The sequence below is a fragment of the Platichthys flesus genome, chromosome 2 (assembly GCF_949316205.1).
Source record: "Platichthys flesus chromosome 2, fPlaFle2.1, whole genome shotgun sequence".
Lineage (NCBI taxonomy): Eukaryota > Metazoa > Chordata > Actinopteri > Pleuronectiformes > Pleuronectidae > Platichthys > Platichthys flesus.
In genome coordinates, this window is record NC_084946.1 from 9,669,607 (window position 1) to 9,684,374 (window position 14,768).

At 41.1% G+C, this 14,768-nt stretch overlaps 1 protein-coding gene across 7 annotated transcripts in view; it reads left to right on the forward strand.

Annotated features, from left to right (window-relative positions):
* The window catches only part of magi1b (membrane associated guanylate kinase, WW and PDZ domain containing 1b), a 123,745-nt gene that overhangs the window by 60,066 nt on the left and 48,911 nt on the right, over positions 1-14,768 (forward strand). For all 7 annotated transcript variants that reach the window (XM_062397215.1, XM_062397224.1, XM_062397174.1 and 4 more), the window contains exon 3: positions 14,444-14,563. In XM_062397215.1, the coding sequence (XP_062253199.1) occupies positions 14,444-14,563 (120 nt within the window). The remainder of the gene's footprint in view (positions 1-14,443; positions 14,564-14,768) is intronic.

Sequence of the window (14,768 nt, forward strand, 5' to 3'; positions counted from 1 at the left end):
TGTGTTCACAACAGCAACAATCCCTCTGAATTATTCAGATGAGAGGTGCGGCAGCCGGGTACAGAGGCAGGAAGCGATGTATTTACTCAGCTGTGGAGATCACATGGTTTTCTTGACAACACAAAGACACAGGTGTTGTCTCTTATCGACACAAGCTCTATAGACATATTTTTCTGTGTCTTCTACGTGAAGGACACCGCTATTTTATTTTAGTTGTATCTTCATTTTTGCATCTGTCACCTGTTAGAAGCATCAACAACATCACCATTCGCTCAGACTGAATCCCAGGCAGGATTCCCTTCAGTGTTCTCACATAGGATTCTCCCAACTTTATACAGGGGGCCAGGCAGAGAAAGTCATTGAAAGGCAAACTCTAGATAAACGCTGTAGCCTGCAGGTCATGTCTAAAAATGGCTTAAGACTGTTAGACTACTGTTATCAAAGGATTTATTATGGTTTAAACATACCTTAAATTATTACCATGTAAAACAAGTACACAAAAACAATATTTTGCCTTCTTGCAAAGAGTGAGTTGAAACGATTGATAACACTTTCACATCAGTGCATTAGAAATGAAGCTGCGGCCAGGAGACATTTAATTTAGCTTAGCCTAAAGGCTGTTAGCAGGGGGAAACGGCTAACCTAGGTCCGTCCAGAATTAAATAAAAGTAAATCGTAAAATTCTGTGTAGCAAATCCTAAAGTTCACTTATTAATGCATTGTATATTATTTGTTTAAAACGACTATTATTTCTGAATAGAATCAGGCAAGCTGTTTAGTGTTTGTGCTAAGCTAATCACCTACTGGCTCAATCTTCACATAAACACTGGGTCCACCACAAACTCCCCTGATGTGTGTTTTCTCTTTTGAACACTTTTTAATGCAGAGATATTTGTTCTGTTATTGTTTTTTTAAATGATGCATCCGTCGTGTGTTAGAAACATCATCAACACTCCCACTTGCTCGAGGTAAATCCTGCAGAGGATCTCCTGCTGTGTTCTCACATTGGCTCTGCTGGACTTTTTGCTGACATTGTACCAGGGGGCCAGGCGGAGAATGTCCTGAGAAACTCTGGTGTGCGCAAATACACCTCCTCCACAGAAATCTCAGAAGTTCAGAATATGTCTGAAAGCAGCTTTAGTTCGATTTGTGGGGGCTCGCAGCATGCAGCAGGTAGACCAAACAGATGCTGGGACGAAAACAATAGGAATTGAACTGATGCTGGTGGGGAAGTTTCTTTGTAGCTAACACACCATGAGCAGGAGTCAAAGGAAGGTTGTCAAACAGTGTGAATGATGGAAGAAGTCCCCCAGATTCATAGCACCCAACTGCCCCGCCCTCACAATCTGGCGCATGTATTGTATGCACACACTCAATCACTGACACTGTTGCACACACTTATCGGACGGGGGCATGGAGATAGGAGAGGATGTACTTCTAAATTCGGATGCTTATTTCTTCCTCCTGGTGATACGAGTCTGTTTTGACATATTCAAAATATCCATTTGCAGAAATGGCAGCTTATACTGTGTTTCTAAAATGAACAACTTGGCAAAATTATTACATTGAAACTAAACACTATTATTATAACTAGTGACTCTTTGCAACTGATATCATGATACACATGAACAGATTAGATGAAGGTTCATTATATCCGAGCTATAGTTTTTCATCGCAGTATATTGTCCGAAGCTACATGATGTCTCATAAGTCATAAATATAAGGTATGAATATCTTAAGTTACAAATAACTTTATTAATACATGTAATATAACTTTCAGTAAAGGCCTAGTTGTGCATTAATATGCTGACAAACCATGACACTGCAGATATTGAGAACTAACAATGCGATGTCACAAAAGAGTTAAATAGTGCTGTTGTGGCAGTTATTTGTTACAGTAATTACTGTCTTGTACCAAAATAAATCATACTAAGTATTCTGCAGGACATCCATCAATTACATTGTGGCTTTGAGAAGTTACTGCCAAAGAAGAACTTATGAGGAGGCAACATTTCGTCCAACGGTGTAACAATTAATCTTTTCTTTTTTTGAGCTGCTTCTGGAGTCGACTCAACACGGTTCACTGTAACTTTAAATATTTTCCAGCAGTGAGTTGCTCCTTTGTTTCTTCCACTCATTGCACTGTGGAACAATATAGTCCATCAACACCACACTCACACACCAAATGGATTTGGTAGGTCTGCTGACATCCTTGGATAGTCTTAACTATTGGAACAACACTTTAGTTTCTATTTAAGGGTTATCTGAGGTATAGTACAGAACATCACGCGACATTTGACCCACCACCCTTCTATATCTTCTCACTCCCATCCCCCTCTTCTGATCATAGAGCATGCAAATGGCAGGGTAGTGCCAGGTTACCACTTTTCTTACATTTCTTGACATATTTTCCTCTTGAATCTTGTGTGAACACTGCGATTTGCTTCCTTTGAGGCTCTATGCACAACATGTTGCTCATTCCTATTTGTTTTATTATCATCTGCTGGAATTGAACCCCTTTTAAATTTTGCACTCTTTCTTTTGTGTTGTAATTCACATGGCTCTAGCCTTACTCCTGTCCATGCCCCACCCCGCCCAACACTTTTCCCAGGCAGTCCCTATCTTCTTCTGCGTTTCCTTTTTAGATTCTTCCCCTGACTTCTGTTCTATTTACACTTTGGTCAAGGATGGCTAGTGTGGAACTTGTTAAATGTTCAGAACATGGGTTTGTGCGTGTAAGGACATTGCTATCCGGGGGGAGAGAAAATAAAACAGAGGTGATGGGTGAGAAGGAAGAGGAACAATAATATCTGATGGGCTCTGTGAGGACAAGAAAGAATAGGGGTGAACAACTAAGTGAAATAAAGGGAGCGAGGGAGTGAGAGAGGGGGAGGTGGGCGGGTGCAAGTAGGAGCCTGCAAGACTAGAGACAGCGGGGCTCAGTCAGTCAGCGAGAGAGAGAGAGAGAGAGAGAGAGAGAGAGAGAGAGAGAGAGAGGAGGGGAGACAGAAGCCTAGGACTGGTGTGTGTGTGTGTGTGTTTGTATTAGACGGAGAGCATTATAAGCCAATGTGGATGCTGCTTAGCGTAGCTCCTATTAGCTTAGCATCACAAAGCCAAAGCTGGACAGAGGATAGACGCATGGGAGGAGGAAGGGGAGGGTGAGGAGGAGAAGGAGCTGTGAATCTGCACTGGTTTTCCTTCCACTCATTCACACCTGATTGGATTTTCTTTTCTTCTGATCGACGTGGTTAATGTTCTGTGGACTGTAGGAGAAGGACGGGGAATTCTCCCCACCACCACCACGGGCTCCCTGATTGAGGTACTATGTCTTTGGAATTTTGGCGTTTGGAAAAGGGAAGCTGAGGGTCGCCGTGATTTAATGGTTGGGGGTTGGGATGGAAAGAGATGGAGAGGCAGGCAGGCAGGCAGGCGGCGAGGATGGCTGAGCATCAGGCGTAAGGCATCAGGAGCAGAGCGGGGAGGACAGAAGCACATTGCTGGCAGTAATGGAGGCTGATGTGTTATGGTCAAAAGGAAGCTGTGTGTGTGTGTGTGTGTGTGTCTGTGTCTGTGTCTGTCTGTCTCAGGTATGCATGCGTCTGTGTGATGTCAGTGCCCCCCTTTGATTCCTCTGTATGTGTGTGCTCAAAATGCCACTACCCATGTGTGTACGAACAGGATGTGTGTTTCTGGTGGATGGCTGCATTAGGACTCTGATGTGTTGACATGCTTGATCATATTGGAAGCCATTACCTCCAGCTGCAAAATGCCGTCTGCCTGTTTGTCTGTCTGGAGCTTCCAGGATGCTGTAAGGTTAGCAGTCCTACCTTTCCACCCTCCCTTCTTCCTTCTTCTCTCCTATCTCAATCCATGTCATGTCTGGATGACCCCCCCCTTCCTCGCCGTCAACACCCCCAATCCGTATCCCTCCATCCCCACTCCCTCCCCGCCCCTTTTAAATGGATCGTTTTTAAAGCCTTTTCTATTCCGTTTATATCTGTTTGCTGTAAGGTAGAGAAGCCTTTGGTGCTTTCAGTTTTTTTCTGGGTGGACTAAAAAGACAAAGGCTGGCTGAGAGTGTATGCGTGGGGCATTTTCAGGAAGATTTCTGGCTGATTTAGCTTTACACTGCACGACTGGCCCTTCAGGTTTTTGTGTCTCATTCAAAATTGCTCCCATACACTCCTTTCTATATGGGGGTTATTTAGAGCTTAAAGCAAAGGCAAAAGATCGGAGCATGACACAGGTCCAGAGAAAGGCCTCTGCTGATCTTATTGTGTTTTTGTACATGCGTGTGTGTGTGTGTGTGTGTGTTGCCCCCTCATTGGGAGGCTCCTTTAGCCAGCAAGAGTACCCCCCAACACACACACACACACACACACACACACACACACATACACATATACATCTCAAATCAAAGGCATGTGTAGCCATAACTAAAAAAATACCCTCTCCAAAATTCATATCCCTGCCACTGCCACATAGCTAGGCGTCCTGACATATCTTTGGGGATGTAAATAATCAGTTAGGATGGTTATTGGGGGACAAAAATAAAAACGAAATAAAATAAAGCAAAGCAAACTAAACATGCAGCCAGGACGTAGTCAGGAATTTAGGGACAGGAAAATGCTGGAATCTGCGGCCTGTGCTTTTGGTTGGATTAACCCTTATTGGGACAGATGGCTCCATCCCCCTGCTGACCGAACAAACCCCAGTCAGCTCCTCACACCTCCCTGCATGTGTATGTGTGTGCGTGTGCGTGCGTGTGCGTGAGAGTTTCATGCAGAAACAAGCACTGGCAGGCTAACACCGGCCAAGATGGTGGCTGGATCTGTTTTGGTTTTGGAATATGACGCCGGTCTGCTTGGGCCCCCACTTGTGTTTGGGTACGTGCACATGCGTGCAGTCGCGTGTTTCTTGAAAATGATCCATGAGGACATGCCTCAGTATCTTCTTGGAAAATGTGGACTGGCTGGCCAGCTTGACATGAGAGCATGTTTATTGTGGAGATTTGGAGAAATGCTTCTGTAATAGCTTCTGCACAGCAGTTGGATGGATGATTGTTGCCAGCTTTTCAAGACAGGGACTGTTATCCAGGTTCTCTATGAATCGTCCACCATCTACAGTATATACATACAATATTCTTTATGTGGTCACTTATCTCAGTAAGATAGACTCTAAAGTTAAGTCAGCAAAATGTGGTCAGTTTGAAAAACCATGTCTACCCGATAACACAAGATATGACTGTATGATGCATTTATTTATGTGTGTTACTGCCCTTTGTGTCGTACTGTGTTCAGCATCACAATTTATAAATACCTTGCAGACTAGGCTCAGAAATGTGGCATGCTTTTATTGTAGGAAATATAGTAGATGGCATATGTGTAATCGGGTTTGACTTGAAAGTGACTGGACTGTGAAAGACATACTGAAGGCTAATTCAATCTACTACTACGATTGGCTTTAATTTTACACAGTCGTCACATTTCAAAGCAGCTTGATTCAGTGGATGGGGCAATTTATTCAGCAGTTAATGCAGGCAAGACTAAGGGAAAGCATTTGGTGGCTGTATATTGTGGCACCTATCTTTATCAGTGAGGAACACAGAGCTGTTAGCGCACATATCACACTGGGCCACTGCTTCAACCCTTCGCTTGACTCTTTTGCGTGAGACGTGCTCAGACTAAGGACAGCAGAGGAGTTATACTCCAGACTTATGCTAATGCTGAATAAACCAGACTGTCTCCTGACGTCTTTGAGCAAAACACACAACTGTTTAGCTCTAAGGGCTTTCTAGCAAAGGTAAAGGATTGCTTTATTCCATGTTGCTGCCATTAAGTTTAGTGTACACATCAAAGTCTGCTTATGGGAGTAAACTATACTGCACATGTTAAAATAAAATAGCTTTGGCCTTTTGTGGCTTCAGAGAAAGATGTGTTAATTTTGATAAAGTTCTCAAGTGACATCACTCAAATTAGTATTGGGCGGCACTGAAGCCTTCAAGTTTAAAAACCCAAACCAGGTTGGGTGACCAGACCTCTGTTGTCTCTGCTTGAGACGAGCGACTTCAGGCTGCATCAGCTTAACAAACAAATGTGGTGTTTGAACATTCGGCGCTAGAGTTTCAACATGGACACTTCAGTTCCCAGGTTTTGACAAGAGAGAAAATTGAGTGGATTCAAAAAATGATATCCCTGGTTTTGCGTCATTGACTTTGCTTCTGTATACCCAATGTGACTCTAATCTTATGAATGTAATCATAGATTGTTGTACAAATGTAGATAAAGGCATCAATATTGTTTATGGATGATGACAAATATTCATAAATAGTTTCATCATCATTATATATTCTGTATTTTTGTTTCTTGCCTTTTTTTCTGATAAAAAACATTTGTATCTTGTTTCAATGCACAAAATGTATTAGATAATAATCATTATTTTCTTTCTCATCTGGTTCATGAGACCACAAATCATTTTAATATGTGAGGCAGCCTTGAGTATGAGGCTTTATTTGATGTACTTTTAAATTATATGACATCATCAGCCTCTGAGTGGCAACAATTGAGTTTGGGCTCCGGCAGGACTTGAGAAAAGCCACAGTTGTCCTCCAGTCAAACCCAAAAGAAGGGACTGTTGTGCCACTGCCTGGCCACACAGGCAGTCACATCTGCCAAAACACAAATGATCAGATCAGAGGATGGGTAGACGGGCCTGTGGTATTAACTTTCTTAATATTATTTGTATAAAAGAAAGAGTGGATGAATAGTGGCTTAAATATTAAGAGAAGGAAGTCGCTAGTGTTTTAAAGATTTAAAGAAGTGGAAAAAATAAGAGGAGTAGCTAAAGAAAGTAGTAATGGAGGGGAGGGCAGGAGAATCTCTTGTTCTATATCCAAAGCTTTACGCTCATGATAATTGTTGTCAAGCTTTGTAAATAATAGCTTATCTGATCTTGGACATGCATGTAACTGCACACAATGTTTTGTCAGTGAAGCATGTGTTTCATCCGATTAACAAAAAACTAAAAATATTCTTAAACCCCTGTCAGGTTGTTAGTGCTGCCATTGTTTCCATGTCAACATCAAACTGCTTAAAGTGCAGTCTTTCACATAACTACCGTCTTGAATGACCCGAATGCCTAAATATGAATAAGAATAGCCGTGGATATTAAAAGAACAATTATGATAATGAATCATTGCCAAACATATTTATGATGGCCTACTTTTCACTCATGACAATGATTATGAACAATATGGTGAAAAACGTCATCTTCATGTGTTATTTTCATCCCTGCAATTTTGAATCGTCCAAAAAATAAACCCTCAGAGCTCTGAGCTAAAGGTGTTCCCGCACCTTACTCTGCATTTTGTTTCTCTGAACCCTCTGACTTTTGAAGACAATTTTTAACTAGGTCATACTGAAGTCTGTATATCTGTTGGTGTAGTGTGGGCTTACTCTGAGGGCTTGTCTTAGTTGTGTGATCACAATATACATAGTTATGACACTATTTATAACCTATGGAAACAGTGCTTTCAGGCACCTCCTAAATATCACTAACAAAGGTGTGTTTTCTCTAGAGCCTGACTAACCTGTTTGGAGAATTCTGTTAAAAGTGAAGCCGCCTTTTCAGCGATACTAACGTCTGACTATGTTTTCACCTCAGTCTTCAGGAATTTCTGTTGGTCTTTTTTTTTAAGAATTCACAAAGGATTAAACTAATTTGGACTGCTCTAATCAAGTTGTCTTTGAATTCTTTGTTCCAAGAGGAAAGGTTATGGAACCTTTGCTGTAATTTTGCTGCTGTAGTTCGTCTTTGTGGAACCACCTTCACAGTTTGAACAGTGAAGGATATTTGGACTCATCTACTTGGATCTGTCTGATTTGGTTGCACCAGAACATAGACATGTTCACATTCCTTTCTCTCAACCTTTGTGGGTGTTTTGGATGCCGAAAAAAGAGAAGAAAACCTGGTGCTAATATGAACGAGGTAATCAGGTCTGGGTCGCTTACCTCTTTAAACATCAAGAAAACTGTACGATTTGAGCGAGACGATGCCACGCTTGTGAAAGATTCCAAGCTGCACGTCCACACTGGATCTAATGAAGATGACGAACAGAACCCCAGTTCAACTTCCAGTGAAGAGCCCAAAGATGTCCAAGGAGTCAAGCCCAACATTGTCCTTGTAGAGGGAATTAAATGTAGGTCACAGCTGAAATACAAGGGCAGGCCTCTGGGATATGTGGGCTCAGGGTGCATTACTGCTCTGGGGGGGACGCAAGAGTAGGAAATAAACAGATTTTTCACTCATGGTTATTTTTAGAAGCTGGGTTGTGCCTGTACGTCTGCCTGTTCAAACTTCCGTTTTACGTTTTTCATCTGTTTGTGGCCACTGAGTAAAAAAAAAATAGATGGCTAATTTTAATGCCATGTGTTTTCTTTTGTCACTAAAGCTCAGTTGTTTCTAGGCTGTGCTATTTTTCATTGCATCTTGTCCTTATACAATAAATAGCCTGGTTGACGTGATCATAATTCACCTCAGTCTTTCATTGTGTTGTGGAAGTTGTCTCAGGGAAGCATGATTGAAGGATATATTCATTTTAATCTTTCTTTTACTACCATTGTATTCTGAGATCTCACATTAGTACCATCCTCTGCCTTCAGAAATGTTAGCAACCTAAGTCTGAGTCTATGATGCCAGTCGAAGGGCAGATGCTCCCTTAAAATAGTCTCCCATCAATTAAATATAGATGAGGGGCTTGGATTGTCTGCCAGGGAGTGTTAGTTTTGCTTGAAGAGAGAAAGGGGTACAGATTGTCCATATATTAGGCACATTAAGGTAACCCATTTTGTTCCGTTGTATTTAAATCACAATGTCTATTTCAGGTTTTGAACTTCTGAAGCTCAGTTTGAAAAATCCAAACAGTAATGTCAAATTTATTCTCATAAAAGTAGAGTAGAAAGCTCTTTGTTGTTGAATACTAGTTGAAGAGGTGACTCATGCAGGCAATATAGTGTCAAAAGTGAGTGTAAAGTCTGCAGAGTCTGAAACGGATGCTAGTTATAGATGTTTTTCAATAGATTTGTTATCAACTGACTTTAACAAGCCATTTGCTCTTGATGTCTGTTTATTGAATATCCCAACACCATCACGCAGTTGTCCTCATCGTTGTTTTCGAACGAAGACGTGAACCATGAACGCTGCGGTTCAGTATGCCCAGTGGAGATTTGAGAAGCCGTCAGAAACAATCTGAAATTGATCCTGTGTCAGCCGAGTATAGGTGTAGACAAACTTGAAAGGCCAAGGTCACCGCGAGGGTTGTGTCCAGTTGCTGCCTTGTATTGATTGTTGTTTGAAAGACACCATGGTGTAACTGGACGCTCTCTGAGCCCAATCCTGACATACTGTGTGAAGAGAAGAACATTTTGATTGTCAGGTCCAAGGTCACGTTGACACTGAAATGTTTGCTATTTGTTTTAGAAACTGTAAAAAATGTGTTTTAAGCTGCAAGAAAATTTTTTTTTTACATTTGAAATAGATTTGATCCTGGCATTCTCAAACTACCTAATAGTCTAAGCATCAATCCTAGCCCGTTTTACCAAGTGTGTATGGTTTGAGTGTTAGGAAACAATTTAAGGCTGCAGCTAGCAATCAATGTTACTATTGATTAATCCAATCATTATATTATCACAAAATTATGTGGTCCATATATGAGAAATTTCTGAAGGATTTCTAATATAATTTACCACATTCCAATAGATATTCAGATGTTTTGTTTTAGTAAACAGTTAGTTGAAATTAAATTGTCATGTTCTGTCTATCGCCTAATTGATAAATCAAAAACTTGTTTTAGCTCCGACACATTTTACATCCTAAAGACAAAACAATATTTGCGTCCTATTGGAATATTTTTGGGCAAACCCATCCTAAAATCTTGATTATGCTTTGATTCATCTTTTTCCTGGCTCTTGTCTCCTCTCAGTATTGGAGCTGTGTGTGTGCGTAGTGGATGTTATGTTGTATTAATTCTCATGAAGTGATTACCCTCCACCTAGTGCTCCTGTTAAGACACAACCCTTGTTGGTGGCCGTGCACATCCTCCCCACTGTCACTAGTGTGTACGTGCTGGTTCGTAGGGTGGTGTTTTGTGGAGCAGCTGCTGATTGTAACAGAAGGTGTTTCCCTCGCAACCCTTTTGTACCATTACAAGCTCTTTACATGTACATGTGCATGCCAAACATGTACATACGCAGGAGTCATAACACTCGCTGCGTGATTGTTGGCATCTGAGTCAACTCTGCTGGACTGCCAGAGGGACCGTGCCTTGTCTGGGTGTGTGTGCGGGGACGAATGAGAGGATAGACGGAGAAAGAGAGAGAGACACAAGCAATGGATGTGTCAAGCTCTTAGTGCTCTACATTTTTAACTGCTGATTCACCGCAGTTCAAATCTTTAGTGTTACCAAATTAGTATGCCACAAGCATGGCAGTTTCACAAAATGTTATCTTAAGATCCGCAGCAGAGTGTTACATTCTGGCTCCCTACTGTCTGCTTTCCTTATACAGAGATTCAAATGATATCAGGCTAATTGTCTTGCTACTTAACTTTTGCAACCCTCGAATAGTTACAGACCAGGGATGCCAAGTCCTTGTTGAAGTTTTCCTCCTTTCAGTCAAATATATTGAAAATTTGGAAGGAATTTCTGATAAATACTTTTTTATTGGAAAATAAATTTAAATTAAAAAGTTGTATTACTTTATTAATAATGTAATGTACATTATTAATACTGTTATTAATAATGTAGTTTGTTTTAGAAAACAGAGACACATAATTTTATATTGTGTTTGTTGAAATCGTGCCATATTTTGTGGCACATGAGAGCAGTCCACCTGTTTGGCGACAAACGCTCAACCTCCACATAACCCATGAAGATGCTTAGAGAGGGAAAACATGGCTGACGTGTGAAGGACGGTGTTTGATAGAATATGCACCTTAACTATTGCATAAGAATATGCAACTGTGTAGGGCTGGGAATAAACAAAAATGTATAGAAACCGGCATTTCTAACCTATACACCTATACCGACCTAATTCGGCTTATGCCGGTTATTTCGGTTGATACTTTCCCCAATTCATGCATTCACAAACTGTTGGGTCTCTGCTACTTTTCGTGCCGTATCACCCTGCTGCATGACCTCCCTCCCCACCCCCAGCTGACCTGCGCTCACATTCCACTTTAACAATAAACACCAACCTAATCAGAAGTCATTAGGATGCGTAGTCTGTCTGACAAGAGAGAAGTTCTTCCCACAGATTATGACTCAGCGTAGTGTTTTAACTTTCTCACTTTCACGTCTCTCTACTTCTGTTTTCCCCCACCCTCATTTTTTTCCTGCAAACATTATTTATGTTTTTTCATATTGACCATGCCAAACCATGCCAAACCTCTGTGCTACTTCATATTTATATGGTAGAATTAAAAAGGGAATTGTGAAGTCATAGGAGACCGTGTAGAGGACAGCAACATCACTGGAGGACAAACTTCTTTATGTAGCTTCCCCATATCTCTCTCTGTATTTCCGATCCTCCATGGGTTGTCCCCTAGCAACAGCTGAAACACTGTGACACATGATGCATGAAAACTGAGAAATCAATTCAGTTTTTTTTCCTTATCTATTTTTGAGAACAACATACAGTCCTGGATTGTTTATTGTGGTGTGCTACACAGGTACCAGCTACAGTACATTTACTGTTTTTGTGGGCATGCAACCATGCATGTGTTTTGATGCAGCAGTAGTGGCTCCAAGCTCCCCCCGCACTACAGTACCCCTGCGAGTATCTCAACACTTGCTACCTTGATCATCTTCTTGAAATGCTAATGCTAATTTTGCTTTTACAACGCCCACCCATCCGTCTCAGCTGGTGAAGATGCAGGAGCTGTAAAGCCACTAGTCAGCCAACTCTAGATGAACCCCTCATAGCAAATCTCCCAGGCATCATCATGTGTGCCAGTTGCTGGATTGTGCTAACCCCTGCTTGCCTTGGTAGTCTATCTAGTTCTCTAGCTTTGTCTGCTTTTTAGATGTCAACATTCTGAAGAGTTGTCATTCATCTCCCCCAATCCCAACTCTAGGCCGGAGTCAATGGAGCTTTTGTGGGGATAGGCTATTGAATTAATTAGGCCTATATCAATGACGGTGTCTCACCCCTGGTTGTGTGCCAGGCCTCTGCATTTGTATCCCTGTGGAAACACCGGTCACAATTCCACTTCCTGTTTGGTTTTCTAAAAGCTGCAAATGGAGTTGAATCAATGGAGGCTTCTGTGCGGGAAGTGAGCTGACAGTCGCCTGGATGCTCTGCTTAGGTGGAGGACTCCCCAAGTTTGACAGTCTGTAAAATACTCAGAGCTGGATGCAGTTTGTTTGATAGACCTCAGGACCCCAAAACTGTTTTCACTTGATGTGTAAATGAAGTTTGTGGGCATGAATACTGAATTGTATTTCTCTTTCTCACCAAAAGTAATGGGAATACGCTGAATTTATTATATGGGTAAACCTGTTAAAAAAGGGTGACTGACTGCTTTCCCATTGCCAGTAGTCGAGTTTGCCTCAGTTTTTTTTCTGGTGAGTTAAATTTGATGTCATGAATGTGCCTGAAACTGGGAAGCAATTTTTTCAGGGTTGCATCTTGCACAATGTAGAGAAGAAAATTGGTGTTGCATGTTTTTCCCAAGATTTAAAAAAGTACATGAACAATCATGGCTATTTATGCACCAATGCCCAGAAGCTCAATGTGCGTGATAACGTCACTCAAAACAAGTACAACATCTAGAATATTCAAACAAAGATGAAATTCTTGCAATCACTTTAGTGAATATTTTCATCAGTGCTGATTGGAGACTGAGCCGATAGAAAACCTCTGTCTACTGCAGAGTAATTTGATAGGTGTGAATGCATATTGCATCAATTCCCATTACAGACAAAATCCAAATATTAGGTTTGTTGACCAGTGGATAAGAGGCCTAAATCATTGAAGAAAACTTGCTATATCCTCATACCCCCATTGAGTAGCTCAAAATAGAGATATCATAAAAGATTGAATTGATGCATGTCAAGAATATTGTGTATGGAACCTTCACTGTCCCCAGAAGTCTCCAACATGCCTGCCTCTCTACATATGTTGCATGCTCACTTGCGTATAATGCATGCTTGCTTTAGTTAGGATCATCACTTGTGATTTATCACCAGTGTCAGTGAATGTGGTTGCAATGGGAGCCTCTCCCCACATTCCCCACTCATCTATTTTTACCCGCAACCCAATGGAGAGAAGACAGGTAGACTTAGACAAGGATGAAAGCCAAGAAGAGAGAAAGACCTCTGCTGTCGCTGAAAAGATGTCTATCACAACAAGCATGATGAGAAAGTTATTTTTCCGTGGCGCTGTCTAGATGCATCAAACTGATCCATTTCTTAAGGCACTGACAGAAAAGGATATAAAGTAGGATACAATAAGAGTAGTTGAGAGTGAGATGCCTAGCAACATTAACATTGTCAAACAATGCCGGTAAAGTGTGGAACATGTGAGTTAGCCATCTAAAGACTAGAATCGCTGAAAGAAGAATAATGAATGAAGAAAACGTAAAAAAAAAAGAAGTGACTATTACAATGGATTTGCAGTGCTCTAATCTCACCATTGTGCTGTAAAGCTGTTCACCACTGACACCACACGTGCCAACTCTCAGCAGCCATTGGCGTCCAATGCTCGAATCTCACCGGCTGAATGCCAAACAATACAGAATCACATTGACACCCCAAACATATGGCAGGCTCGCTTAGGTGCTACTACACCACCTCACACTTTACCCCAGTGTGAGGGAGGATCATAGCAAACAAAGGATCATCTCCCTACCAGAGCCCGCTGTCAGTGTGGAGCGATAAATGCTCTGAGATGCTCCTATAATCACGTTATTTGTGATGTTTATCTACCAAAACTATATATATTTTTTAGCATCTCCAAGACACTGTATATACACAATCTAATTTGTAAATCTGGAAATTTTCAAAAAACGTGAAATAGAGCGTAACATAATCCACCACTTTTGGTACGGCTCTTATTATGGAAGTAAAGTTCCCATTTATTGTCTCCTTTTAAAGTTTTAGAAAATCCTGTTAAAATAGTGTTATGCCCTGGATGATCAGCTTTGTGTACGTGTGCAAATGATCCGATTCCAACGACTTTCCTCACGCTTCATTTTGTTGAACTTTGTTGTTAGTATAGTGTTGCAATATATGGGATTTTTACTTCCAGAACCACACTGTTGAGGTCCGTAATATATTTACTGTGAGCAACTAAAAATGGCTGCTATTCCTATTTTCAATTGGTATTTTTATAAAAAAATGTATTCGAATTTTTATTTCAATTTGTACTCTATTTTTGTTTTCCAGGTACAACCCGTTCCCCACGCGAAGGAGAAGTTAGTGGCGTGGATTACAACTTCCTCTCAGTGGAGGACTTCCTGGAATTGGAAAAGAGTGGGACCCTGTTGGAGATAGGAACGTATGACGGTAAATAAGAAAATAACATGGGTGTCTTGTAGGTAAATTCTTAATATATAGTTGGGGGTTTGCTAACTAGGCTATTAGGAAACCATTACACGTTTCTCATACCTGGAAGGGTAGGGATTGTATGGTTGCAGCAGTAAGATGGATCTGTGATCTTTTAAGGCAAATGCACAAGTGAGTCTTACCTACTTATTTTGTAGTTTGGTTG